Source organism: Xiphophorus maculatus, chromosome 16 (genome assembly GCF_002775205.1).
Source record: "Xiphophorus maculatus strain JP 163 A chromosome 16, X_maculatus-5.0-male, whole genome shotgun sequence".
NCBI classification, from domain to species: Eukaryota; Metazoa; Chordata; class Actinopteri; order Cyprinodontiformes; family Poeciliidae; genus Xiphophorus; species Xiphophorus maculatus.
This window is the reverse complement of record NC_036458.1, coordinates 1,019,840-1,046,901: the sequence shown is the minus strand read 5'-3', so window position 1 is coordinate 1,046,901 and position 27,062 is coordinate 1,019,840. Positions and strand designations below refer to the sequence as shown.

The following is a 27,062-nucleotide window of genomic DNA, read 5'->3' as shown; positions in this document are numbered from 1 at the left end:
CTTTTACACTGAAACATTTTTACAGAGGATTTTAACCTGTAACTCTGATGATTCTTCCTCTGCTGATAACTTTGTCTGGTTTATGAAACATAATGTTACAAGTAAATGAATATAAACTTTATGCTGACAGTTTTCATTCAAAGACTGATTGATGGTTTTCACTGTGTAGTTTCTGTAATTTCCCTCTGCTGCCACTAGAGGGCGGCGGTTGGTTATTTTTCAGCTCTTCCTGCATCACAAGGAGCCACAAGTTACATCTGAAAACCATTTTAACCAAAACAACGTGATTTCAGTCTGATCGGCTCATTTCGCCCGTCTCTTCCTGCTGAGCCTGGTCTGAAGACAGGATGTCCTGTCTGAGTCTGGCGGACCCATCCGGGCCCTCCAGGGTCCCGGTCCTGGTAGAACCGAGGAAGTGGTGGCCAGCGCTGTGTTTTCACTGGTTGCCACAGTTTCTGTTTCCTGTCTCCATTGTTCATGACCAGCAGGAAGGATGAGTCGTCACTGAGCCATCCCAGGTTGCTTCCTTCTGTCTCCGCTGCTGATCAGAGACAAAATGTTCTGATCCAAATTCAGCCGAGGAAAACTGGAAGTCAACTCAGAATGTGAAAAGCTGTCAGCAGGAAAACCTCTGCAGGGTTTTTGTGTCTCCTAGAAGAAGCAGCAACAGAAAAACCAAAAATAGATTTCCAGTCTTGCAGCTCAAATAATAAACGACAACAAAATATAGCAGATCTTTGGATTACCTGCTTCTGATAATAAGGAAAGAACAAGAAACCCCAGTTTCACTGCTAAAGCCCACGTTGGGAATGAATAAAAATCTGAATTCAATCTGCGATGGACTGGCCACCTGTCCAGGTGACCCCGCCTCTCGCCTGCTGACCTCTGGAGAGACACCTGCTCCCTCCAGACCCCAATGGGGTGAAAGGGTGGAAGAAAATGGATGAATTCAACATGTTGGATGACTAAAGCTGACTAAATATCAGTTTCAATAGAGTTTCAATGGCAAAACATCTTTTTCTAATAATGTTAGTCAAACAGAAAGTTCTGATTTTACGACAAACGGTCGTTAAGTATGTTTGGTGAACGTGGCAGCCATGTTGGAATTTAATGTCCGGGTTGGAAAAAATATCTTTAAATAGCACATTTGGTTCATTTCATGCATACAGCAGACATGTTGGATTTTGAATCCAGGGTTGTAAAAAACCATTTGAACTTTCCAGGAGGGAAATTCGCCTGTATTTCTGATATTGTGTGATGTGAAGCTGCTTGTGCTCCAGTTTAACCAGAAGTTTAACTTCTCTGCAGTTTTCCTCTCACACAAACAGGAACGATCAGAACAAGAGCTGCATGTTCTCTCTGCGGTTTGTTGCACATATAAGAACAGAATCAGAGGAATAGTTTGTTTCACTTTCTGTTTAAGGTCAGGATTACTTGTGTTTGAACGGTAAATGTAAAGATGTCCAGGCATCAATAAGGAAACCAGACGTGTTAATCTGGCAGACTGAACCAAAAGCTTCTCAGCTTTGGTAGAAATCACACAGCTGCTGGATCTGGAATCCAATTCATAAAATTACATAACACAGATATGATGATCTGAAATAATAAGAAAAGCAGAAAGTTAACCACTGGGACAATCCAGCTAAAATAGTGATTCAGGGGCGTGCCGTGGTGGCGTAGCGGTTAGCGCGACCCGTATTTGGAGGCCTTGAGTCCTCGACGCGGCCGTCACAGGTTCGACTCCCGGACCCGACGACATTTGCCGCAGGCCTTCCCCCCTCTCCTTCCCTGTTTCCTGTCAGCCTGCTGTCATATAAGGGACACTAGAGCCACAAAATACCCTGGAGGGGTAAAAACAAAAATAGTGATTCAGAACTGAAAAGTGACACACCAAGGATAAAATGCATGCCAGGATTTTTTAAATTAAAAATTACAAAAGTTCAGAAAGGATCAATATGACTGCATCGTACAAAAGTATCCATCAGGAGAAGGGGATAAAAACAGTATTTATGGGGTAGTTACACCTTCTTTTCAGCTGTTGCTAGTTTAGGGATTTGGCTTTAAGGCCCCAGGAACCAAAAGGAAAATTCAACTGCAGTAGCCACTGATCAACCCAAAGAGGGCAGCACTGAGGCGCTTCAAGGCCAGATGTGGCAGAATTAAACAAATTTACACGGAAATGTCATTTTCAGAAACATAAAGATTATACTCTTAACTGTTTGAACCAAACGAGTCCAAACCAAACGAGTCCAAACCAAATGAATCCAAACCAAACGAATCCAAACCAAACGGGTCCAAACCAAACGAGTCCAAACCAAATGAATCCAAACCAAATGAATCCAAACCAAACGAGTCCAAACCAAATGAATCCAAACCAAACGAGTCCAAACCAAATGAATCCAAACCAAATGAATCCAAACCAAAAGGGTCCAAACCAAACGAGTCCAAACCAAAAGGGTCCAAACCAAACGAGTCCAAACCAAATGAATCCAAACCAAACGGGTCCAAACCAAACGAATCCAAACCAAACAGGTCCAAACCAAACGAGTCCAAACCAAAAGGGTCCAAACCAAATGAATCCAAACCAAACGAGTCCAAACCAAACGGGTCCAAACCAAAAGGGTCCAAACCAAACGAGTCCAAACCAAACGAGTCCAAACCAAACGAATCCAAACCAAATGAATCCAAACCAAACGGGTCCAAACCAAACGAATCCAAACCAAACGAGTCCAAACCAAATGAATCCAAACCAAACGAGTCCAAACCAAATGAATCCAAACCAAACGAGTCCAAACCAAACGGGTCCAAACCAAACGAATCCAAACCAAATGAATCCAAACCAAACAGGTCCAAACCAGCGCCAGCACCTGACCTTACTCCCACACTGGATTGGATCCGTTTGGTTGGTGGCCTAGCGAAACGCCTGGTGAGTTTATGACTCATTAAACAGGAAAAAGTCTTTTTTCTGCTTCTTCTGAAGCTTAAATTTGATTTCTGTGAAATATTTCAGTCTTCAGAGAAAACTGAGTATTTTTCTCACCAGTTAATGTCTTGTATCGCCGAATGTTTTCATATTTGCTGAGAGACGTGGTTCATCACCATCATCAGAAAACTGAGACAGGAGTTTTCCTGGGTGAATCAGACGTTCAGTAATGTGAGCGGAGCCTCATTTCCTCTCTTGCTCTCCTCACCGATGAGACGCTGTGGGAAACTCACCAGGACAATATTCCTTCTGTCCAGACAGAAACCTGGAGCTTCCTGACACTTTAAACCTCTGGAGACAGAAAACAATTGATTTTCTATCAGTTTAAAAACTTCATCCCACATTAGTTAAACACCCTTATGAAAACCAAGTCAATATTTCCAAAACTCAAGGATCTCAGCAAGGTCTGCTGTGTCAATTATCTTCCAGGCTTTTAAAACCTGAAAATAAAAATGCAAAAACTAGTGATAAAAAGTAGAAATGCACAATTCAACAGAATATTTCATTTCTAATGCTGACAGATGGAGTTCCACTTCATCAGAAACGTTTTGAGGTCATAAGAAAAAACCCAGGAACGCCGTGTCAGACGTGGGAAACGATTTCATGACCGTTTCAGAAAGAGGATAAAATCAGTTTGTTGCTCCAGAACCAAACACCAGACAGTAGAAATCTTTGTTTTTGCATTTGGACTGATTTTGACATAATTTGTGCATTTAATTAGGGCTATGACTTTAACATGTTAACTTTGATTAAGTAACCACAGATTTTAACGTGTTAAAAATGTTAACTGCTTTTTTCCTTTTCTTAAAAATTAGACATAGGTTTTCCACTGGAACTTTGCTTTCATGCGTTTCTGGTACATCCACAAATCTGACGCACAAGCTACATCCGCTAACAGCAGCGAGAACGAAGCCGCTTCTCTCGGCCTGATGGGGTCAATGTCTCTTTCTGACCAGCCTGATTGGACGCTGGAAAACACTGTTGTTGTGTTCAAGTTGTGCAAAAAGGAGTTTAGCTGTCAGAGAAGCTATGCTAGCCTAAAGTAGCACGCTAACATGTAGCAGCTAATGCTAATGTCAGCATCCACAGTAAACATTTCTAAAGAAGCTCCATGAATAACCAGGACTTCCTGAAACTCTTTGCTCCAATCTGATGGTTGAAGATCCTGAACAGATTCAAAACTATAAAAATGTCATCCGTCTGTTTGCTCCATAACGTTGCAACAAAGAGTGTTTCTGAATTGAAAATTTATTTTCTTGATGAAAATGTAATTAATTATAGACCCTACAATGAACACGATGAAACATAATGATCTTTAATTTTGGGTTAAATTTCTGAATCCAGAAAATTATCTGGATCTTTAGGCAGATTGTTAAAGTCCTGCTGGAAATGAAAGTCACATTTCATCACAAAGTGCAGTGAGCAGAAAATCTGTTCATGTTTTCTGACTGAGGAACAAACATGTTCAGAATGCATGAGGCGTTTCAGTGCAGGACCAGCAGGGGGCAGCAGCTCAGCAGCCTGCTAGCGTTAGCGTTGGTTCCAGTGTTTATGGAGTGTTTAACCTCAGGGCCCCGGGGGCCCCAGGCGTGCCAGGCTGGAAACCGCAGGGCGCTGGAAGGCGGCCGGGCGGTGGCTCCACCCGTTGGCAGCAACTCCACCCGGCTCCACCCGGCCCGCTGCAGGCTCCACCCGGCCGGTTCTGCTCAGCCCAGACAGAAGCTCCTCCAGCAGAAACCTTCTGTCTGCTGACGCAGCAATGTTCATCTGGAAGCCATCATCAACAAAAACAGATTTGATCAAGTTTCCATTTTTAATCTGAATTACTGAAATAAATGAACTTTTTATTTTATGGAGATGAACTTTGTTCATGTTTCCAGTTGGAGAGTAAAACCAAACATTTAAAACTTCCTGTTAAATGAGATGATTAGAATTATGACTTTTACAAAACTATAAACAGTTATGAACCCAGATTAAACTCAGACATTAAAATAATGAAGCTGATAAAAAGTCAAAATCTTTCTGAGATCAAATGAACATTTAAATAAATCCAGTTTCACTTTTCTGTGAAGCAGAGCAACAGCGGCGAAACAATTCAGTTTTTATAAAACATGAAGGCAGCAGAACATGAAAACATTTTACAGATTACTGAGCTGCTGCTTCTTTCACGTGTTTACAGCAAACGTTTGGATCTGAGCCTGAAGCTGCAGCAGCTGCAGGTTTTCCTCCCAGTTTGCAGGCCAGACAGAAGCTGCAGCAGCAGAAAGCAGGTTTCTAGCAGCGGTGCTGCGTCTGGTGGATCCAGTGAACCTTGGCTCGGTGCTGCAGTCGGAGGAGAAGACTCTCTCTGCTCTCAGCATGTAGCTGCAGCTGCATTCCTGCTGCTGCAGCTGCAGCCGGTGTCCATCTTTGCCACCAGCAGCCTCAGAGCGTCTCCTGCTGAACGGATCAACTCTCTGCCTCTGAAAGCAGATGGCAGACGGTTAGGAAGCTGCTAAACTGTTAGCATTAACAGGGTGAATGCAGAGTGAATGCAGAGTGAATGCAGCCGTCTCTGCTGTCTTACGTGCTGTATTCCATTCCGACAAGGCTGGCGCCGTTGACGGCCAGGATCCGATCGCCGGTCCTCAGCTTCCCACAGCGAGCTGCTGGAGAGTCGGGAACCACCGACTTCACGTAGATGCCGCTCATTCTCAATGCCGTTTGCTGCAACATCACAGAATAAAGACGGTGTTCTGATGTAGAGACGCTAAGGAGTGATTACTGTCCTGGTGTCTCACCGTCCCGTCCACCAGGGCCAGTCCCAGGCCGTGGGGCCCTCTGTGGATCTCCACTGTGAACACTTCCTCTCTGTCTTCTTCTGCTGCCGCGTCTCCCGGCTCCGCATCACCGCTTCCACCGACTGCACAGAGCAGAGAGGACAGCTGGAGGCAACATGTCCTCCTGGGGACAACGTGTCCTCCTGGGGACAGCGTGTCCTCCTGGGGACAGCGTGTCCTCCTGGGGACAGCGTGTCCTCCTGGGGACAGCGTGTCCTCCTGGGGACAGCGTGTCCTCCTGGGGACGTCCAGAAGTGCTCTGTGTCTCGTCTCCAGTTTGTCAGCCAGATGTTGGACAGTCAGTGAATTAAAGTTCAATTTAAAATCTGCCACAAATTCTCTGGATTCAAATCAAACTTTTTATATTTATTGGTTTTGTTGAACAGTGGAAATAAATTAAAATAATTTTTCGATAATACTAACAGTTTGTTTTTTTAAACATTAATTGAAGTTTATAAATAAATCTGGAAGTTTTTTACGATAAATGTCCAGCCCTACTGTTAGTTTGTGCAAACAAATAAAGTTCATCAAAGATTTTATGAGGTCATGAAGTTTTTCTGTTCCCAGACTGTTGGAATGAAGAACCAAAGCCAGTGGTTAGACTGGGAATAAACCAGTAGAAACCCTCATTACTGGGTGGAGCCGATGACTCAGCGGTGACATCATGAAGCTTTTATCTGGCAGCAATCACCGACCATGAAACAGTCAAACAGCATCAGGTTATCGTCCTTCCTCTCCTCCTCCCTACCCCCGTCAGACCCCGCCGGGCCGGGCCGGGCCGGGCCGGGCCGGGCCTGAACAAAGCCGCTCACATTCAGATTCCACGCACCAACCCAGCTGGAAATTCCCATGACCGGCCGCTGCTGTCCGTCCTGACATCACAGATTAAAGGATTACTAATCTGGGCAGAACCACAGAGACCAGGGTCAGGCCGGGGATCCATTGGGATCCATTGGGATCCAGCCACTCGGCTCCCACCAGGAAGAAATGGCAAAAATATTAGTTATCAATAATAATAAGGAAGCAAGAATTGTCGGCATTCACGTCAGCACCAGTGGGTCAAACTGGACTGACTGGAGGGGAGGGGCTGGTCATGCAGCAAAGGATTGTGGGTGTTTAAAAAGCAACTAAAAGCTGAATCAACTTTTTTGCAGGTAAACTGTCTAACTTATTTCTGTGCAAATTTGGACATTTTTGTATAAATTTGTTCAATTCTGGAGTATTTGGGCTGAACCCGTGTCAGTGCTGCCCTCTGTGGGCTGAAATGTGATTCACATGTCGCCTCCAAAAACAGAACAACAGAAAATAAGTTGCTACACTGGCAGCCAGGGGCTCTTTTAAAATAAAAGTTGCTAAATAAAGCAACATAGTGGCAGCAACAATTCCCCATCCTGACCACGCCCCAGATAAGCCCCTCCCCTGACCCCACACCTGGCTCCGCCCACTTCAGTGGAGTAACATTTTGTTGGGGGCGGGGCTAAACCTTTACAGGTGAACCGGAGAACAGAAGCAAAGCCAACAAGGTTGCCAAATAGTAGGGAAAATTGTATAAAATATATAAAATATTAGTTAATATCGGTTAATATCAAATACCCAGAACTTATTAATTTATAGGACATTATCTACGTTAGTTAATACAGTTAATACTACAATAACACATGAATATATTTATAATGATGATCACATTAAATCAGGCAAAAATATTTAAATTACTGAGAAATTCTGTTTTATCTCAAATAATAAATGACGTCACAATGAACTGCTGCAGGCGTTCTCCTATGAGAACTAAAACATTTGTATTATTTCTGCATGTAAATGACTGAACATTAAAGTTATGTGACTGTAATTACTGGTGAGGAATTAGCAGCCATTAGAGGCAGACAGTGACGGTGCCAGATGGCTGGATTTCAGGCTAACGCCTTAATGCATTTAGCCAAACTGCTTTCCATAAAAGCTCAGAGAAAACAACAGCAGCCAATGAGAGTAAAGACGCCTGATGAAGATCAACCAAATCCTCCTGCTTACGCCTGTAAAAAGGCAGAGAAGCACCCAGCGGGGGGCCAGGGCGGTCATGGAGCGCATTAGGGGTTAGCGCCTGGTTAGCACTTGGTTAGCGCCTGGTTAGCACTTGGTTAGCATTCCTGCGGATCAGACAGGAAGTTCCTGCGGCTGCAGATGTTTCCTCCTCTGAGGCTCAGAAACATCTGGATCGGTCCGAGCCGATCAGAGGCTGAGCTCTAAACCTTTACCGTGTCTTCAGGAGGAACTCATAAAGCGCTGAAGCTGTGCAGCTGAACCGGGTCATAGAACCAGGTCTTGTTCTCCATGTTTGGCCTCAGGAAGACAGAAGCCTGCCGCTGACCTCTGACCTTACCTGTGTGCGGTGCCTCGGGCTCGCCGGGCTCCGGGCCCTGCGGGGTGTTGGGCGGCGTCAGCAGGCAGGACGGGTCCAGAGCCAGGCTCTTGTGGTATCCGGTGCCGGCCGGACCCGGCAGGGCGCTCTGCAGCTGCAAGTTCTTCAGCTTCTGGGTCAGAACCGCCTCGCAGCGGCTCAGGTCGCCATGCGACCCTCTGCCCTGACCCGGTTCTGCAGAGGACAGCGGGTCAGACTCCCCGTCCGGACCGGGACGGGTCGCTGAGGATCTGGCGCCGCTCGGTCCATCGGGAACCTGAGTCAGGGCGACACGGGACCGGTCAGAGACGCCAAAGCTTTTCCTGACCCGACCCGGGTCACAGAACCTCCTTACCCGCTCCAGAACAGAACCTGGGCTCTGGGTCTCACTGAGAGTCAGTCGGCCGATCCAGTCCTGCAGGCAGGCCAGCTGCTCCAACAGAACCGGGTCAGACAGAACCTTACCCGGCTCCAGCTGGAAGCAGCTGCTGGGCAGGATGAGAGGAGGATGGCTGTCCAGACTCAGCAGGACGTCCGCTGGCGAGGAGCAATCAATAATCAATAATCAATAATAACACAGAGCAATCAATAATCAATAATAACACAGAGCAATCAATAATCATCAATAACAGATCAGCCCGACTGTATTGATGATTGATATGAATATTTTTAATCTGTTCACTGAAGTTTTGCTGTTATTGTCGTTCAGGAAATTAATTGTTTATTTTCTCATTTTAATGTTTTTCTAATATTAATGTATAAAAAGCTTCAGTTTCTAAATGCCAATATTTACACCTGATTAGTTATCAGAATAATTGATTACTAATAATAATCATTGGTTGCAGCTCTGGACTCATCAGCAGTGAATCTTTTTCCTCCAGTATTTAGAAAGCTTTTTAAAAAAGAATGAGAATCGATGAAACCAGCTGGAACCGGATCAGAACAACTGGATTCAGAATAACTGGGCCCAGTCCGGTCCAGCCGGGTTCCTGTGGTGTTCCCGTTGGTTCTGTCATCGTGTTTCTCCTGCCTGGTTTCCGTTCATCAGGTCCAAACATGCCAGCCACATCAGAGCTGCTGGGATTCCTGCTGCTCCAGTTTACTGTCAACAGTGAGATCCTGGGAACAGCCGGGTCCAAACGGGTCCAAACGAGTTTCATAGAAATTACAGCTACAGAAATCAATCCAGCATGTAAAGATCAGGACATTTTTCTAAAACTGTTCTTTAACCTCAGTGTTGACCTGGAGGACCCGGTAACCCAGGAAACAGAGCTGTTCATGTGGCCTAGTCAAAGTCTCCGGTCACACAGCAGGTCTGGAAGCTCAATTTCCAGTTTTTCCTGGAGTCTGACTGTTTTGTGGTGGTTCATGTTAGTAATTAACTGCGAGTGCAGCGAACGGTTTCTGATTCATCATTATCATATTCAGACGTCCAGGTTTATGACGCGTCTGATAAAAGCCAGACAGAACGATGGTTCTGACTGCAGAAAGCAATCGGATCTCAGTCAGTCCGCATCTGGAAGAGGAACAGATCGGACCGTTTAGTGGTGAAAAGCTGGAACTGGTTCAGACTGTGAGAAAAGTGGGATTTGATTCAGTTAATACTACAATAACACATGAATATACTTATAATGATGATCACATTAAATCAGGCAAAATATTTAAATTACTGAGAAATTTAAATATAAATATATTGAGAACGCAGCCGGAGCCCAAACCAGAACAAGAACAGAAAATGGACCCAAATACCTTCCAGTAGCCACTGCTGGTACGCCGGTCCTATAAAGCAGCGGTCCCCAACCGGACCGGTCAGCCCTTCGCAATTTTGCTGCGTACCGGGTGGGGGTGCAGCACTCCGATGTTGTTTTGTTACTCATTCTGCTGCAAGTTGGCGGCTCAATTTTGACGCGCAAGACGTAACCGGTAAGATCCGGTTTAGGATTTTCAAAATAAAACATCCGGAAGTAGTTCATTATTTCTTGCGCGGCCCGGTGGTTGGGGACCACTGCTAGAAAGTACTGGGCCGGGCCAGGCCGATTCGGGGAGGCAGAGTAATAATGCTGTCCTGCAGCAGGGGGGCAAGCTGAGCCAGACACAAGGCATGCTGGGAAGTCCAGTGAGACTCCAGTTAGAAAAATTAAGAAGTCTCACCGGTCCTGAGCGCGTCTTCAGCCTCCTCCGCTGGTGGGCTCCACCCAGGGGGGCGGGGCTTCCCGCCGCCGTACTCCCTCAGCATGTGGTGCAGCTGAGCCGGCGTCAGGGTGGCAAACTCCGCCCTGAGGGACGCCCAGGACGCCTGCAGGGGCAGACAGAAAGGTCGTCGCTGCTGGTGGTGAAAAACATCAACAGATGAGGAAAAACCCAGGAAACGCGAGAGTCAGTGGAGATTTTCTGTGATTGCAGCAGAAATGTAACATGGTTCTCTTTGAATGTTTCCAGCTGAATTAGAGGAAGTAAGACTTTCTGTGTGACGACTGAGTCCAACTGGAGGCGGTGTTTTAAATCTGTTCGTTAACAACAGAAACCTAAAACTGTCTCTGGATGGTTTGTCTGCCAGTTATTGTTTGGCAGCTAAATGCTCCTAGTAGGCGAGGCCCCAGCAGTCCGGGTTATCCACCACAGCAGCAGCTCCAGCTGCAGCAGCTCCAGCTGCAGCAGCTCCAGCTGCAGCAGCAGCAGCAGCCGCTGCCGATGGAAAACTAAAAGCCACGGATTCGTGTCCCGCTCTGCAGCGACCACAACAAGTCGTCTCATTCCAGAGCGGTGATGTTTCTGAAATCCTCAGCGTGTCAGCAGCGTGGAGCCGCTGGCTGCTGCTTTGAGTCATGCTGTGGAAACAGGTGTCAACTCAACATGCCAGACTAACATCTCATACTAGAACATGCCCTGAGGGTCAAATTATCTGCATTTGAGCTGTAGTACATCTATCTTTGTGCTTTAGAAAGGAACAAGATTTTCACAGTTCCTAACAAACAAGATGGCCGCCACAGGACGCTCTGTTCAGTCTAAGGGATTTTCTACTGGAGGTAAATCCTTCTGCCTGACCCACAGGAACATTTTCTACCAACACGAGGTTCGGATATTTTGGGTTCAGTTAAAACCTGTCATATTTCCACAACACAACGGATCAGAATCACACAATGAGGAAACGGGTTGAGGTCTCCTGAAAATAATAATAAATCTAAAGAGATGCTGAAGTTTGAGAAGTTGGTCTGGATTCTGTTCAACCGTTTCTGTCCCAGAATGCTTCACTGCAGTGATCTGGATCTATTCAAACAAACTGAACTGAAAATCATAAAGTTTCTACCAGTAGAAACAAATAGAAACATGATGATGTTTGCTTATGAGTTTTAAATAAAGGTAGGAAGGTGGGCAGGAAGAGTCTTTATAAAACTTTACTTTAACTGACCTCTGCTTCCTCAGCCAAACCTTCATGCGAAGCTCATCAAACCGTTTCTATCCTGAACTAAAGTCCCTCAAACTCCCTCTAATCCTCTGAGGATCAACTTCCTCCCAAAGCTCCGTCTCACAGCAACGCTCTGCCCAAACACAGGAGCAATGGCCACAACATGGCAACCTGAGGGCAGAACGGCCACAACATGGCAACCAGAGGGCAGAACGGCCACAACATGGCAACCAGAGGGCAGAACGGCCGCAACATGGCAACCCGAGGGCAGAACGGCCGCAACATGGCAACCCGAGGGCAAAACGGCCACAACATGGCAACCCGAGGGCAGAACGGCCGCAACATGGCAACCCGAGGGCAGAACGACCGTAACATGGCAACCCGAGCCATCAGATTTCAGTGGTAATGTGGGCGGTGGGTGTTTTCTGTTTACCTGCAGCTGAACCTGAACAGGTGAGGAAGAGAACGCGTTGCTTAGGGAGGATGAGGAGTTAGAGCAGTCTGACAGGAACTGGACAAACGGTTTTCTGGATGTTTGGTTTGAACGGCTAGATAAAAGCCAACAGGATGTGAGGCGGCCCCAGGTTAAACATTACTCCGCTCCAGGATTTACTCTGGATTATATAATCTGCAGGAACGGCTACAGCTTCATGATGTCATGACAGGAACATTTCCTGGCTGGCTTCCCGCAGGCCGTTTCCTTCTGAACAACAACGAGCAAGCAGCGAGTCGCGTCCAGAATCAGAACTGATTACTAAGATCCTGATGCTGTGAATAGTTAGAACAGAAACATGGGACACCTGAGGGAATAAAACCCCGGAGGCTAAGTGTGGCTCCGCCCACCAGGTGTGAGCTGACCTGCAGAAGCGTTTCTTTGGGCGTGGCCAGCAGATTGACGGCGGCGGAGAGCTTCTGCAGGAACTGAGCGGCCATGTTGGCCAGGCCCTGATTCTGGACCCAGTCCATGAGCAGGTCCAGGTTGGCCCGGATCTGCACGCCGCGGGACCACTGGTAGAACCCGGCCACGGACCCTGAAGAAGCAGAACCTCCAGTTAGCCAAAGCAGCCCATAAGGCCAGCATAAACAGAACCCGAACATTAAATATGAGAAATAAAAACGAGCTGCTGTGATGCAGCTCAGGTTTCCTGCTGGTTCAGTAATAAAGTCAGTTTTAAGATCTGATATTACATCTAGTCTGATAATGAACATTTCAACATGTTACCTGCCAACATTCATTTCCCTAAAGTTCTTTACTTTATTATTCATACAAACACTCAAACTGTTTCCATGAATAATAACATATTGACCTGACGGACCAGAACATGGCAACCCAAGGGCAGATGCTGAAGAGTCTCAGACATTACAACATGCATGACGGTGGTACAGTAGCCACCTTCAAAATAAAAGCTGATTTTAAAGATAAATTCAAATTTGTGTTCAAAGAAAAACTTCATGAATGATTAAAACATCCAGTCTGTGTTAATGCAAATATTAAACATATAGAAGTTTGCCAAAAGCTAAAGTAAAGGGAGAAACAATCAAACGGCCATGATCCGCATTCAGAAGGCTGGGGACGCTAACGCTAAAGCTAAAGCTAAGGTGTGCTGCTACCTCTCTCCATGAGGCTGTTGAACAGCGAAGCGTTGATGAAGAAGAACAGGTAGGCACAGAGCTGCAGGGAGATGTCCGGATGCACCTGGAAGGCCGAGAGGAGCTCCAGCGCCTCCTTCAGGACCTGCAGGATGTTGCTGAGGCTGACAGGAAGTCGCAGCTGACCGTCCTCAGAGAACGGGTTCCCATCCAGCAGGCCGCCCAGGGCCGGGTACATGCTCTGCAAGGGGACAAAAGCATGACGACTCTGAACACTGAGGAGGCCTTTAACTGCACAACTGAAATAAATGCAGCAGCAGAATCTCGTTAGAATGACAAACTTTCTCGTTTTAATGAGATAAAACTACGCTCGGTTTATGATCTGGTGAAGGGAAAAGTGGCTCAGCACGACTCTCCTTCTGTGAAAAAGGTCAAAGGTTATAAAGGGAAGAAGTGTGTTTTTAAACTATCTAAATATCTGCTTTTTCTGGCATGTATGTTGTGTTTCTATGGCACCGGAAGCACACGCGCGCGCGCGCACACACACACACACACACACACCATAAGTGAGATAGAAACTTGAGGAAGAGCCAGCAGGTCTGCTGAGGTGCATGTTGGACCCCTGCTGGGAAGCAGCAGATGGCGGCTGGTTTTAACGGGTCGAGGTGAAAACCTGACAGCTTCACCTCAGGAATCCGATTTGCACATTGTGAACATTCAGTCATCCACAGGAAATCACAGGGAAGAGCTGCTTCTGCTCCTCCCTGCTCTGATGACAGCTGCTTTCCTCTGCAGGAAACGCCCCAATGGTCTGTATGTTAAAATACAGAGGAGCACAGCAGAACTAAGAGCTAATAAAACACCACACTGAAAACTGCTGCTGATTACCAATCCATAACCTAACAATCAAAACCAGATCAGTGGAGCACATTTCTTCAGTTCAGGATCAAATCTGCTGGTTTAAAAGAAAAGAGCAGATTGTTCTTGTTTCCTTCACTGTAGAGGCGCTGGAGCTGCAGGACGACCTGCAGACAATCAGATCATAAGAACCGATGAGGTTAAAGTTCAGATCATAAGAACCGATCAGGTTAAAGTTCAGATCATAAGAACCAATCAGTTTGATGTTCTGTTGATGCTGCCGCTGCGTCGCCTGTTGCATGAAGCAGACGCATCAGTAAAGCAGCTTCTCGCCTCTGGCTCCGCCCCTTAACAGAATTGTCAAACAGGAAGTCGGTAAAGTAAGCGTCAGACGTCAGGGCGCAGCAGTGGCGCTCAGCTGCTGCAGAGGGTTTGGGTCTGCTGGGTTCACATGAAGACCTGAAGTCAGGTAAAGTCCTGAGATCTTCTCCAGTAAAACGGGTTCGGCTGAAGCTCTGTCTGGAATCATAATCATAGATAAGAACAATAATTATCTGAGACCCAGCAGGGAAGCGGCCATCTTTAAGGCCATTCTGCAGCCTTGCAGTGCAGCATCACCAACTGACTCAGTGTGGAAGGTTATCCTGGTTCTGATTCTACCAGTTCTGCACATCTGACCTGAAACTTTTGCCTGTTTCTCAGTCAGGTTTGGTGGAGAAAACCTTTAAACAGCTGATTGGTCAGATGGTGAACTTTGACCCCAGTCTCATCATCCCAGAATCAGAAAAATGTCTTATGATAAGAGTTTGATTCATCATTGTTGATAAATTTCAGTTAATGGTTTTAAAAATCATTAAGTATTATCTGAAAATGTATTTTTCTGTTTTCTCCACTGTTTGTTTCATGAGAAGGTTAATAAATATTAAAGCTGGAGATCAAATGCAGTGACTCTGACTGTCCTGTCTGAAACAGGAATGATTTTTCGGAGCCGTTTGTGGCGCCGTGAATGTGCCAGAAAATGGAAACAGAAACTCTGAACTTCCTGCAGTCGACAGAATCTGAAGTTCAACCATCGGTTTCCCTGGTTTGCTGAAATGTGCCAGTGAATCCTGCGTGATGTGAGAATGTTTTCTCAGGTAGAAGTGAGTCTGGGACAGCGATGATGTGACTGGTTGTTTCCCAGCAGGTCCAGTCGGTGGAAGCTGTGCAGCTCCAGATAACTGCTGCCAGTGTTTACACTGCAGAGTGGAAAGGACGCCCCGCTCTCTACCTCCCTGCTCTTTCCTGCCGGAGAGTTTCCATGCTGTTATTGTGTTCTGGGTCTGGAAAACGCTCAGTGAAAACAGACTGTTGTGTTAGCACAGCCAGGCTTCCTGCATCACATGTAGCAGTGGGGGGCAGACCTTGGTGAGGTAGTAGACCGACTGCTGGAAGGTGAACATGATGACCTCCTCCAGGACCGTCATGGCTTCCTCGCAGGCCGTCTGGGTGGACCACAGCTCAGCCTGCAGCCGCTCTGACGGAAACCAGAACACAACACTTTTTACCACCTTCCCAGGGCTGGAGGGCCTGACGGCTTTAAAGAGACAAACAAAATGTCCACCTTGGTCCATGCTGTCCCGTCTCCATGGCAACAGCTGGGGGACCTCATGCTGGATGAAGTGCAGCAGCTCGATGGAGTTGGCCATCCACAGGACCAGCGGCTGCAGACCTGAGATCAGTTCCTCCATGCTGAGCTGCTGCAGCTGATCGGCTGCATCATCAACAGAGCTGCTGATGAACAGACAGGAAATACAGAAATGAAGCTAATCTGCTGCCTGTCCGCGGCGGCAGGCCGACTGCGTTTAATTTTGCTGTCTTTCATGTGATGAAACAAGGTTTCTGAAATGTTTCACCTATAAAAATACTTTAATGTGACGAAATGTAGAAAGATTTAAGGAGCTTGATTACTTTTGTAAGGCACAGATATTAGTTTAGTTTCTCTTTATAGACAGCAGTTAAACATCTGGATGATGTGGACTCACGCTTCTGGTTGCATTGCAGCGAGTTCCTTTGTCTTCTCCTGAAAGGTTAGATCACATGAACACATGAATAACTGTAGAAAACATGCAGTGGAGTTCAAGTCAGCGTTCCTGCTGCTTACCCACGTAATGAGCTGGATCTGGCTGGCAATCCGGAGCAGCAGCTGCCTGAAGTGAGTCAGTTGGAAGGAGCCGGCGGAGTGCTGGATGCAGAGAATCAGCAGGAAAGCAGGAGTCAGCTTTGGCTCGTTCTCACTGGGATCCACCATGTCCAGGATCTCCTGCAGGACCCGTTCCTCCTGCTGCAGCTCGTAGCGCAGCGAAGCCTCGGTGCCTTCCAGGTTCCTCCAGCAGGATGCCGGTGGTTTCCCCTGGAGCCGCTTCACGGTGATGCAAGAGCCGCAGGACGAACAGGAAGTGCTAGCGTCAGAGCCCGGGCGGACCCGGCCCATCCAGGACGGAGCAGGAGGAGAACCCGACCCGCTGGTGGGATCCTTGAACAGGAACAGGTAGTGCTTCCCCAAACCAATCAGATCTCCAGGATTCAGTTCTACTTCCTTGTCCAGAAGGAAACCGTTTCTGGTGACGGGGGCCCCGTGGAGGGGCCTCAGCAAGGTCACAGTCTTTCTCTGCTTTCCTGAGGAACTCTGGGAGTTGGAGTCCAGGCGTCTGACGCAGCAGTGCTGTGACGACACATCAGGAGCAAACAGGAGGATGTCGACCTTCAGCCGCTCCTCATCCTCTCCGGTACTGTGCTCCCTGCAGCAGCCGAAGATGGTGCTGCTCCCGCTCATCAGGTAGATCACAAAATCCTAAAAGATCAAAATCAATCACTTCCAAATACTGCAACACCAAGCTGCATCTGCTTAGCACTCTTATTTTGAAATAAGAAAGGAAGTAGTTGTTGAGTTGCTCCTTTGTGTTGGCATAATCAGCCAATAACTACAGATCAATAATCAACAAGTTCTGTAAAAACAGAGGTCAACATGCTAACGCTAACCTAGCCTAGACCTGATAACCGATGATGCCAGACAGAGTTAAACTAAACAAATGAAGTAAAGATGAAACTGCTAATATTATTACAGAAGCTGGAAACTGTCGTAGATTTAAATATGGTGTCCGTCACCGTTATGTCCTGCTAATCCAGCAGACTTAGCGCATCCTCTGGACCTGCCAGGGTGTCTGGGATTCAACTGATCCCCTTGTGTAACAGTCAGGAAATCAGCCAGCAGTGTGAACGGAAACCAGGATGAGGCGCTAAGAATACAACCTGGAGCGGCAGGATGAGGCGTGGCAAGGCGTGGCCAGGCGCAGCGCGGCGAAGGGGCGCGGCGAGGCGGGATGCAGCGAGGCTAACCGCTACTCATCAGATTAGCAGATTATTGAAAACTAATTTAATAATCGATTAATTACAAACTGAAGAGTACAGACTCAAAAAAATGCAGTTTGCTGAAAGAACACAGTCGGAACTGTAATTAACCAAAACTATAAAAAAAATATATAAATATTTTGCATTTAAGAAGGTTTTACCCAGAACTTCTCAACCAGCGTTTTTTCCCCACCTGGTTCAAATGTGTAAAGAAATCTCCTAATAATCCCTACTGCTGTCCAGTTATTAATCAGTTAATCTAAAGCATGAACTTTCTCCTCTGGATCTGTAACAACTGAGGATTTATAGCTGCAATGATCAAACGATGACTTTTACACAGTGAAATGTTTAATTTCTTTTTTTAGGAAGCAGTTCAATGATTTATCTGTATTTATTATGCATTTCCGAAGTTGTTTAAAATAATCTTGAATTTTGAACTAAAACTGCAGAATGATCCAGTTTCCTTTGTCCAATTAAATGATTAATGTCAGGATGACGGTTCTCAGCTGAAATGCTTCTTTATGTTCCTTCAGTCGGCCTGGAACAGCCCAGCATTAATAACATCAGCTATCGCTTCCTGTTTTATGTCAACTGACACAACACAGAAAGGCCTTGTTTCTTTGCTTTGGCTCTGGCTCTGGTTCTGGTTCTGGTTCTGGCCTATTGTCAGGAGAAAGGAGCTGGCAGCGCGCCGCAGAGCTAGCGCCATCCTGCACCGTCAGCGATCTCCTCCTCCAGCGGCTGCGATAAACACGCAGCACTTCCTGCAGCTGGACGGAGCCGCTCTGCTGTAGGAACCGGGTCAGGGAGAGAAAGTGGTTAGACCCGGTCCTGAAGTCCAGGAAACAAAGCTCTAACGCTGCCGAGTTATTATTGTTTCAGAAGCAGGATGTGGTCAGCATCTGTCAAACATTCTGGAGAGTTTTTTTACTTGGACTTCTGTGGGCACGAAATGACAGAGCAGATATTCAGAAATAGATCTGCTGGTTCTGTAACTCCTTCCCGAGAAAGCTCGTCTTGGACCCAGGTAACCAAAATGTGACTAGGCTCAGGGATTAAGATGATAATCCACAGCTCTCATGCTGCTTTTCTCCATGTTGTCTCTTAACACACTGGAGGGATTTTCTGAGCAACCTCTAAATGCTCAAGGGGAAAACAGATCCAAACTTTACTACAGTATTTTATGGTATTCATGTATGTATTCCAATAAATGATGAAAGCTTGTGTATAGTTAAAGTATTTGTACATTCTGTCTGTCTTTGGCTGTACATCTGGGAATGCTTAAAGCTGTACACATCAAACTGCAGCAGCCACATCAAGCAAAACAGACGTCTGTAAAAAACAAGCAACATGGGAATTTAATCATGTTTATTAAACGTCTTGTTACTTGATGCTCTAATGGAAGTAAGAGTGTCTGGTTTTATTTAGAGCTTCATGCTGGAAGTCTCAGTGTTTCGACTGGTGCGTTGTGTTGGTGCGTCTGTAGTACGTCACGTTATTAACTGATGGTCTTTATGAAATATAAGCTGAATTCCCAGCCTATGGTCTTTCTGCATGTTCTCCCTGTGCATAGCGGGTTCTCTCCAGGAACTCCGGCTTCCTCCAATATGGAAAAACATGATTGTCAGGTTGACTGGTCTTTCTAAATTCTATTAATGTAGGTGTGTGTGTGTGTGTGCGTGTGCGTGCGGTTGCTTGTCCTGTCTGTTTCTGTGTTGTCCTGCGATGGACTGGAGACCTGTCCAAGTGACCCCGCCTCTCGCCCATTGACCTCTGGAGAGCCACCTGTGCCCCTGGCAGCCCTACCAGGTGTTAGTGTGTTGGATGGTGGATGGAGATCAGATTCAGTTTTCTAATATTTGTTCATCAGTAATCATCTTGTTTCAGAGTAGCTGACATAAACACTAAGAGTGGACAACAAATGAAGGAACATGGAGGTAAATCAATATTAAAATGATCTGCTCTAAGTCCAACTTCTAGTAGCAGTAAAACGTTAACCTGGCGGTCGATAGCCCACCTGTCTCTGGTCGATAGCCCACCTGTCTCTGGTCGATAGCCCACCTGTCTCCTGTCGATAGCCCACCTGTCTCTGGTCGATAGCCCACCTGTCTCTGGTCGATAGCCCACCTGTCTCTGGTCGATAGCCCACCTGTCTGTGGTCGTAGCCCTGTAGCAGCAGGAAGTAGGGGAAGTCGAAAGGTGGGTGTATGGAGTACTGCGTGGCGTTGTCATCGCTGCTCTCCGTCTCTTCCTTCTCCAAGCCGAGCCGCAGAACCTCGGTGTCGGCCTCGGCCTCCGGGTTCTCTCTGACTGCGCTCCGTTGGGCCCGGCCCGCCTCCCTCTCCGTGGTCGACAGGTCCATGTCGCTCAGGCTCCTCCAGAAGCCCGGGCCCTCCGTGTCCTCCCCCCCGCTGTCCACGAACAGGGATGCCACTCTGGACCGGTTCTTCTGCAGCTTCCGGGCCTGAGCGTTCACCCCTGCAACCACAAGACGCACCGTCAAGCTTTCTGCCTGCGCCACCCTCTGAGAGGTTTCAAAGCAGCTGCTGCACGTGGAGAAACAACAGGAGGGTCTGCAGGGGTCACCAACAGGGGTCACCAACTCAAAGACCTTTATAAAACCTTAATGAATGAAATTTAAAACCTGTATGTCTAAAGACGTAGACTTTAAACAACGTGAGTCTGTTTTAACAGACATGATGGTTCGTTAACCTTTCAGTGTTCCTCGGAGAGAAAACCACATCACTGTAAATAATACATTTAGTTTTTTTTAATAAATAAAAAAAGTTACCAAACATTTTAGGTTTTTGAGAACAGAAAAAAATTCCATCCTTGGATGTCTGGAGTGTTTAACTTAATCTAAAACACAAACAGAAGAGAGCTTTTGTTTATGAAATCTTGTTTACAGTGGCTGAAATTCCCCTGAAATTGCTCTGGTAAACCAAACCGACCCAAACATAATGCTCGACTGCACTGGCGCCGCCTCCAGGCAGCAGAACCGGAGGACAGCAGGGGGGCGGAGCGGCCCTCTATCTGACATCAACAGTCGCTCCGTCGCGCTGACGTAACACAAACACCATTCAGCCCTGCTGGAGCCGGTGAGCACAGAGGAATGTCCAGAGAGACGCTTCACACCCCACTGCCCTGTCAGTACAGGGTGGGGTTACCTGTCGGTACGGGGTTACCTGTACCGACAGGGGAAGTCGGTACAGGTAACCCACCTGTCTCCCTAACAGGCTTTTTTTTCTTTTTGAAGGGCGACTCCAGTGATTTTTTTCTTATTTGAAGTTTACTGAGATATTTGCAGAGAAGACGCCAGACCTAGGATACTTGATAAAATGTTGTTTATCTGCAATGAGGGGTTTGTACACTGTCCGTTAGGGGTTACCTGTCAGTACGGGGGAGGGGTTACCTGCCGGTACGGGGTTACCTGTCGGTACGGGGTTACCTGTCGGTACGGGGGAGGGGTTACCTGTCGGTACGGGGTTACCTGTCGGTACGGGGCAGGGGTTACCTGTCGGTACGGGGTTACCTGTCGGTACGGGGGAGGGGTTACCTGTCGGTACGGGGTTACCTGTCGGTACGGGGGAGGGGTTACCTGTCGGTACGGGGTTACCTGCCGGTACAGGGTTACCTGCCGTGATGGTGTCTCGATGCTTCAGGCTCTGCTGCTCCACGGTGGAGCGGCGCTGGATCTCGAAGCGCCTGAAGAAACCCTCCTTGGGCTTCCAGAGCGCCTGCAGCAGCAGGGGCCTCTCGTTGGCCCCCACCACCCGGAAGCATTCCCTCCTCCACTGGTGATCGGCCCCCGTCTGACCAATCACGTCACAGAGCACGTAGTCGCTGGCGTCCTCTTTCTCCAGACAGTACCTGGCCGACAGGAGCACAGCTGTATTAAGCAGGTTTTAGTGGTTAAATAATGATTGCTATTTATCCAATGATTAATCAGAATAATCGATTAATAAAATAATTGTCGGCTGCAGCTCTACTATGACTATTTTTGCTAAACACGGAATGTTTTCCTCAAACTGCAAATATTCATTTCCTATCTTACAGTGAAAATCGGAAGACTTGTCAATATATATTTAATGTGATAAGAATTGAGAGGCGGGCGGCCTCCAGGGCCGGGCTGTAGGGGGCGCTCTCACCTCTCCAGGGCCTCCCTCACCAGCTCCCTGGCGCTGGACTGGCTGGTGGCCAGCACGCTCTTGTAATGGGCTCCCTGGCAGATGTCGCTGCCGAAGATCTTCAGGATCCCCGGGACGGAGCGCTGGCTGGAGAGCTCGGCGGGGTCGTCGGCAGCCTGGGGGTCGGGGCCGCCCCGGGTTGGGCCCCGCCGGCCCCCCTCCCGCAGGTTGGGGCTGTAGTTGAAAACCGTGGACAGCCGGTTGTTGTGACGCCGGATCTTGCTCTTGGCCGGCTGCCGGACGCCGACGCTCTCTGTGGAGCGGACAGTGCCGGCCGACTGGTTGGACCTGAGCGGAGGAGCAGAGTCAGGCTGCAAAGTGTTCAAACATTTCTGTTTATTCATCAACAAACTCTCTGCTTCCACCAAACAATAATATGTAATAATGTCTCTGAGTCCTTTGGACAGCAGCAGCTATTTATAATAACTGCATGGGATTTACTTTGAAACTGGCCTTAATGAACAGCGTTTTTATTTTAGTCTTTATTGTGTTTAGTTCTGATTCATTTTAGTTTAATTAACAAAACATAGCCATTAAATTAGGAGAATAAAGACTCAATTTAACCAGAAAAAACATCTTAAAATTACAAGATATAAATCGTTTTAACGAGAAAAAGGTTTTGATAGAGTTCTAGTGATCTGACCTGAGCAGCTCAGTCGTTTGCCTGATCATTTCAAAGCTCTGCTTATGGTAATAAGTTGATGCTGATGTGTTAAAAGATGAAGTATTTTCTACCTATGAAACTTAAACCAAAGTAGAACTTCACAAGATGATCAACATTTCTAATTTTTTCTTATTTTTTATGTCAGAGTTCTCGTAAAATTACAAATTTATTCTCTTAATATTGCAATTTTACTCTGGTAGTATTTGGACTATTGTTGTATGTTTTTATTCTTGTAATTAAAAAAAAATCTCAGCCTGGCCCAAATACTCCAAATAAATGCAAGCAGTAAAACACAAAACAAGATGGCGGCGCGGCGTGGCGTGGTGCTGACATCACTCTGAACTACGGAAACGCAATGAACGCTTTGGACAAAAATATCCAAAAATTAAATCTTAAAGAATGAAAGACCAGATTGATCGCCAGCCTTACTGTACATCTACTTGCTTTGATTGTCACTTTGCTGATGCTGCATCAGAATTTTTCCTTTGTGGGAGAGTTTAGGATATTTCTATTCTTTACCACAGTTTTCCAGACTGGAAATGACTTCAATCAAATGTCCTCGTTTTCCAGATTACAAAGGAATTCTGCGTTCCCAGTCTGGGCGGGTTAGCTCTGTAAAAACACACAACCCGCCCAGCGTGCACCCAGGAGTCTAGTAAAGGGTTTAAATAAGTTTCATCTCCTCCTAAACTCTGTTAAAAGAGGCATTAAAACACCAGAACAGTGCTGGAAGGCAGAAAATTACTTTAAATCCAGACACCATCATGAGTTTAGAGACATTACCAGCTGACTGCACTCTAAAAGTAAGAAAAAACAGTTATCCAACCTGGCCCTATGTGGAAAAATAAATATCTCCCCTCGTTATATTATGGGGTTGAAAATATAAACTTTATTAACCACATTTTTTAGTTCAGTCCCACTGAACACACCCTGGTTACTGCAAAATGAGTAGAATCAACAAACCCCTGAAACAGAACTGGTCTGACAACATGAAGTAGACCAGACTGCAACAAATGAAGCCCCGATTTAAAGGAAACAGACAATTATGCTCAAAATCCTTTAAATGCGGATTGATTGAAGCATTTCTGCAAAAAGGAGAGTCAACATTCCTTCACAATGATGTAAAAAACTGATTTAAAGTTTTCCAAACACAAACACTCAGATAACCAATTATTATTTTCTACAGGAGGCAATAACCTTTTCACATACAGAAAAGCTCTCTAATAAATTAAATCAATATTTGAGAACTGATATAGTCAGGTTAACTTTCTACAACCTTAAAATGTGTATGTGTCAGAATTAAATAGTTAAAAACTTATAGAAGTTACTTTAGGGCACTGAGGTGGAACCAGCTCTTATATTAGGAGTTCAAATAAATTATTTCATGATGCCAATCAGTTCACTTTTTAAACGTGTATATGCAGCTGTTTTCTGATGGAAGCTGGCTGTAAGCATATGGCTAAAACACAGTTAAATCTAATGCTAAAAGTAAATATTTGTAAATTACTGAACTTACTGGACAGATCCATTACTGGGTTTCCTCCCCAGCTTGGCCAGGCGCCTTTTGGGAGAGCGGATGAGCAAACCCACAGGGAAGTTGAGGGTTTGTTTATTTACGTGGCCGCTTCTCTCCTCAGAAATCATCGTTTGACTTCAGTTTGTCTACAGAAACACGACGGAACCACCGAGAGAGGCGACGTGGGCAGAGGCTCGCATTCTCCCTCCGCCGCCCCGCTACAGCTAGCGGTGGGAGACGGGAACTTTCTGGGATAGAAAAGCTCTAAATCAAAAAAGTTTCATCCACAAGGCAACCTTCCCCCCAGAAGAAGACGGGAAAAGAAGCAGGAAAACCGCTCCAACAGCCGCTCGAGCTTCCGGTACACAGACCGTTACCCGAACCGTCTCCAACCGTCAGTTCACATTCCTTCACAGGAAAAGAAGGAAACCCGGAGAAGTTTCAGAAGTTTACATTAAAATTCGTCGACATTGGAATCCGGAAAGCAGTAAACCGGCAGTCCGTTTGGAAAAAGTTTCTGGGAAAGCGGTGAAGTTCCATCCCGGGTCACGTCGGCAGCCGTTACGTCCGACCCGGAGCGCTGACTGAGCGGACTGTGGATGGACTGCCGCCGCTGGAGCTCGAGCTTCCTCAGTGACGTCACGAGCACGAGGAGGCGGGGCTAAATCACACACTCTGTATGGCAAGCTAAGTTAACATTTAATGGCCAGACTTGAACATGTACTATCCTTTGGAAAAACGAACATTAGAGATGTTCATAGTCATAATAGCATTTTCAGATTCTATAACATTACTATTCCCAACAAACTCTATGGACCAAGCTCCGCCCACAACCGACCCAAGTGACCGCAAGTCTCACAAACAAAGCCTCGGCCGTTGTTTCTATGTAAACATGACTCGATTAGTGCATCATTTCTACCGGATTTTCACAATATATCAGCTGCTACAATGGACAGAGGAACTAACAAGTTAATGTCATCTTTTTTGGATGAGATCAAGGTGTCTGAGTCACGCGACGCCTCCAACATTGTTCATGTCACAGCAGAATGTTTTCGCTCCATGAGGAAAACGGCAGATCCACACAGGGGGACCCAAACTTCTTGAGACCAAGATCTACTTTTTCTCTCACCAGCCGGCTGAGATCTACCTCATGGCGTAGGGATAGCGCGACCCACATTAGGAGGCCTCGAGTCCCCGATGCGGCCGTCGGGGACCCGGCGATATTTGCCGCATGTCTTCCCCCTTTTCCTGTCAGCCTACTTTCATATAAAAGACACTAGAGCCCACAAAAGACGCCCTGGAGGGGTAAAATTCAAAATTTTAAATAAAAATATCAAATTTGTGCATTTAGTCAACAAGACATGAATCCATATCTTGCATAAAATATTTATTGAAATGAAGATGATCTAAGTTAATCCAGATCCCACAAAAGCTGAAGTGGTTGATTAGTTTGAACATGGAAATGAATGATCAGCTTGTTCTGTTTCTTTATTCTCTGAACAATAGGACCATCTGCTGCTGCAGCAGATTTCAGCTTAACATCCAGAATGTCATAAATGTTGGGAAAGTTATGGAGGAAATTGTGTTGGAGCTTGATTTAAAGGTATCAGTATTGGACAAAACCAAGAATTAATTTAAAGAGAAAATGAATTATTTTCTGATCTGTGTTTTAGTCATTTAGTTGTTCATAGTAGATTTAGATTAAAATCAAAATGGGAAATGTTATCCCAAAATGTTTTGACTAATTTGTTTTACTCAAGTTGTGGATATGAAAAAACATAAAGTTGTAATAAGGACCTGAACCTCATGAAGGTTTTTATTTTCAGTCATGCTGCTGAACGTCCAAAATTACACTGTTAAAAGTCATACTCTCAATTAGTTATCATAACGTTTTTCTATAAGTTACTTCCAATTAACATAATGAGTTATGTAATTTCAACTTAATTTCCTGAGTTATCGGCATTTCAACTCGAGGATGTGAGTCAGTTCAGTGAAACATAAATTTAAAGTTGTGAACATAACTTGACAATCCGAGTTTTAAATAGGTAACCGGATCTTATAAAAACTGATCACCACTGGCAATATTAATGCGAGATACAAATAGTGCCGGAAATTCGCTCTTTATCTGATAAGGGACTAAATATGACGTAAGATTTAATCAGACTATATAAAGTTATCCATCCAAGTTATAATTGCATATTAAATGAAGAAGAGGAACATCACCTGACCAGATTAAGGACGTCGAAAGCAAAGTCGCGGATGAATACCAATTTTTCCAAGACCTCTGTCCCAAAGGCGTTCAAATTCGGCGGGACCTTTTTTTTGAAATGCGAAGCGAGCTGGAGCCATAATAAGGTAAGCTTCATTTGTCGTTTTTTTTGATAATGCCATCCATTTTTAGAATATGTTAAGAGCTAAAAGTTCGTGTCTCTGTTACATGTTTAAACACAGGACATAAAACAACAGCTTGCTAATTGTCGAGTTAGTCAATGCAGATGAGCCTAGCTAAACTATGCTACTCGGTTGCGCTTATAGAACTTTTCTTAAGAGAAAATACAAGCAGCTACCACAATTTTTGTATTGTACACGTCCTCAGAAACACATATGTGGCGCTTGGTCGAAGTTTTGCATTGACGTGCTGACTGCAGGTGAGTTAGCGGCTTCCGGAAAGGCTGTGCGTCAGTAATTAGTCGTGTTTCTTGTCAGTAATTAGCCGTGTCCTTTGTTTCATGTGTTGGTGCGCACCTGTGTCCCGTTTCTGGTTGCCGGTGACAAATGCAATTTCACTGTTAAAGAGAGGAAACTACCTCCAGCGGCAATTGCAGATTACACTGTATTCTGAATTTTACAGTAATTATTTATCAAGCTTTGTCTTTGCTCAGTCTGGGCGTGTGCCCAAGAGTATAGCATATCAGGGAGCTGCGGTGGCTTCCAGATAGTCAGGACCCCACTGTAGGTCCTGAAAAATCTTTTTTAAATTTAATTACATTTTAAAGATGACTACTAATTTACTTTAGTTGTTACTAAAGAGTGTGCTTAGGTCACCTTAAAATGAATTAAACTAGCATGATGAATTCTGTTCTTGTTCATTTGACCCAATATCGAGGTATATCATTTAAAATAAATTGGGGACAGTCTATGTTACTGTTATTGTGCGGGTCAAATTCTGAAAACTTTGGAACCTCTAGTTTGGACACCGAAGCTGGTGAAGATAACAATTTAGACAAGTTATTTTAACTAAGTGGCAAAACTGGCAT

The 27,062-nt window shown here is 45.8% G+C and overlaps 1 protein-coding gene across 2 annotated transcripts; it reads right to left on the bottom strand.

The window, feature by feature from the left end:
* Positions 1-4,806: 4,806 nt before the first annotated feature.
* On the bottom strand, positions 4,807-24,421 carry LOC102221162 (ras-associating and dilute domain-containing protein-like). Of its 2 annotated transcripts, XM_023348987.1 has the most exons (16): positions 23,806-24,421; positions 21,587-21,913; positions 21,073-21,308; positions 19,588-19,916; positions 16,192-16,881; positions 16,073-16,110; positions 15,652-15,821; positions 15,452-15,564; positions 13,212-13,431; positions 12,459-12,631; positions 10,346-10,490; positions 8,550-8,731; positions 8,177-8,471; positions 5,764-5,885; positions 5,550-5,689; positions 4,807-5,445 (listed from the first exon to the last, which is right to left on the bottom strand). In XM_023348987.1, exons 1-16 carry the CDS (start codon positions 23,931-23,933, stop codon positions 5,337-5,339), a joined length of 3,417 nt encoding a protein of 1,138 aa, XP_023204755.1. In that variant the 5' UTR covers positions 23,934-24,421; the 3' UTR covers positions 4,807-5,336. The 2 variants fall into 2 exon arrangements, with proteins under 2 accessions (XP_023204755.1, XP_014329850.2); XM_014474364.2 differs by having other exon boundaries at positions 8,177-8,731; positions 15,652-15,818.
* Between the last annotated feature and the right edge of the window lie 2,641 nt (positions 24,422-27,062).